The sequence below is a fragment of the Chaetura pelagica genome, unplaced genomic scaffold, assembly GCF_000747805.2.
Source record: "Chaetura pelagica isolate M959 unplaced genomic scaffold, ChaPel_1.0 scaffold438, whole genome shotgun sequence".
Classification (NCBI taxonomy): Eukaryota; Metazoa; Chordata; class Aves; order Apodiformes; family Apodidae; genus Chaetura; species Chaetura pelagica.
In genome coordinates, this window is record NW_009954113.1 from 1,010,683 (window position 1) to 1,012,830 (window position 2,148).

At 58.0% G+C, this 2,148-nt stretch overlaps 1 protein-coding gene across 1 annotated transcript in view; it reads right to left on the reverse strand.

Annotated features, from left to right (window-relative positions):
* Positions 1–890: 890 nt before the first annotated feature.
* Positions 891–2,148, reverse strand: part of AQP8 (aquaporin 8) — a 4,417-nt gene continuing 3,159 nt past the window's right edge. The window contains exons 4-5 of the mRNA XM_010002600.1: positions 1,267–1,401; positions 891–933 (exon numbers count right to left, since the gene is read on the reverse strand). Coding sequence (XP_010000902.1) covers positions 891–933; positions 1,267–1,401 — 178 coding nt within the window. The remainder of the gene's footprint in view (positions 934–1,266; positions 1,402–2,148) is intronic.

Here is a 2,148-nt window from a genome sequence, read left to right on the forward strand (position 1 = left end):
TGGCTCTCTGCTTCCCACCCCCTGCTTCACCTTCTGCTCCTCATTTTCCTGATCTCTAACTGCGTCTCGCTGTCATGTGCAGCCCAAGAGGAGCTGGCACAGAACTGCTCCTCTGGGGAGGGAGCCCAGGAGGCAGAGTGGGGAGGGGGGCTTGGGACCCCCAGCCCCACTCCCCTGGCTGGCAGGGGGGGCTCAGAGCAGCAGGGGCTGCACCTCCTCCCTGCACACACGGCCACATCCAGCCCTGCTTCCCCTGGCACCAAAGTGTTTCTTCACCCGGCATCACTTGGAAGGATTTACATTTTAAAGGGCTTTAAAATTTATTTGGTAGATGTTTCTTCCCAAGTAATATTATTTTTTTTTTCAGCTTTTGCTGGTTTGAATGTTTGTGGAGAGGAATCGATAAACAGAAACCACATAAAGCAACCTCAGGCAAGTAATTTGTGCTCATGCAAATCCGCAGCCTCTCTCTCCTCTAGACAAGAGCACATCTTTCTGTGTGCGTCTGGGGGTCACCCCTCGGGCTGGGGGGAAAAACAGCAAGTCGGCTGAAAACAGAGAGGTGACATCGTGCGGGGCTCTGCCAGCCCCGCGGGGACATCGGAAAGGAGGGAACCTCCTCCCTGCCACGGCAACAGCTTCTCTGCCTCTGCCTGGAGCAGCCCAGGAGGAGGGGTAGGAAGCATTTGGTTTGCCCAGGGGTTTCTCCTGGAGCCGCCGGCAGCCGGAGCCCTGCACCCCGGGAGGGTGCCCTTCCTCCCTGCCGCTCCGGGTGAGCCGGATCCCGAGCACAGGATGCCTGGGAGAGGCAGAGGGGGGTGGGATGGCGAGGGGCAGGAGCAGGGGACTTCACGCCAGTGCCCAGTGTGCCCGTGGCCCTGCAGCTGGCATCACTTCAGGAAGAGGCGGGTGGTCCGGTCGCCCATCAGGAGCCTTTGGGAAGGCAAAAGGAGAAACGGGGTCAGTGTTTTTGCCGTTGCAAGTGTGGAACAGAAACCCAGCAACAGCCCAGTGCCAGCCCATGTCTGGATTCACCCCACACAAAGACACAGATGGAGCTGACACATGGATTTGGAGACTGGTTTGGTTTTTGCTGTCACCCTCTCCTCGCAGGGAAGAGAAGGGAAGGGAGTCTCCAGCATTTGGACATCTAGAAAAGCAGGTGCTTGCAGCCCTGACCCAGGGAGCAGGGAAGGAGCCTGTGCAGAGCCCCTGGGGAGGTGGCAGGGTGGGAAACGGGGGGTCCACCTGTGTGGCACCACGTACCTCACCAGGGCACCGCTGAGGAGGGCAGCGACCATGGGCCCTACCCAGTAAACCCAGTGATAGTCCCAGTAGTTTGCTACCACAGCTGGCCCGAAGGCTCTGGCAGGATTCATGCAGGCTCCAGACACACCACCTCTGAAAGAGGAAAAAACATCTGCATCAGCCCTGCAGGGCATGAGAGGGGCACCCAACCCTCTCACTGCTGGGACACAGGGGCAGCAGCATAGCCCTCCTGGGACTCCTTGGTGGGGTCTGGCCCTGCTCTGGGTGGGTGGCAGGCTGAGACTGGTCCCCCATCCTGGCATAGCTCTGGGAGCCTGGAACGGTTTGCCCTGGCAGTGTAAGGAAGCCCAGAGCCAAGTGGCTGCTCTCTGGCAGGAACGTGCCCTTGCTCACAAGCATTTCCAAGCTATTGGGGAAAATCTGGGACTGAAGCTCTAGTGCAGAGTCTGTTTTGGGGCTTAGAGGGAGCTGGGCTGTTAAAGAGGAGAAGCTCCTTGCCACACGTGGAAGGAGAGACAACAGCATTTACAGATGAAAGAAAACTGCAACAGATAAATATTTGCACAGGCGGTTTGCGCAGTGTTTAAACACAATCTGGGAGTCCCGCTAGAGGGGGCAGTGCCTTAACTAAACAAGCCATTAACATTCATAATGATGTGCCCTGGTTATCTGACTGCCATGGCACAAGCCCCAGCCACTCACCCGCACTGCCCAGGCTGAGCTTGGCAGCGTTTCCCGCAGCCACGAGGCCACGGGGCTGGAACAGCTCCAGATAAACCCTCTCCTGTTTGCTCAGGGCTTCCTACAACAAACACCACCCGGCGGCTCTTTGGTGTTATCAGCAGTGGCAGGTCCTGGTGAAGGCTGCTCTGTCCCAAG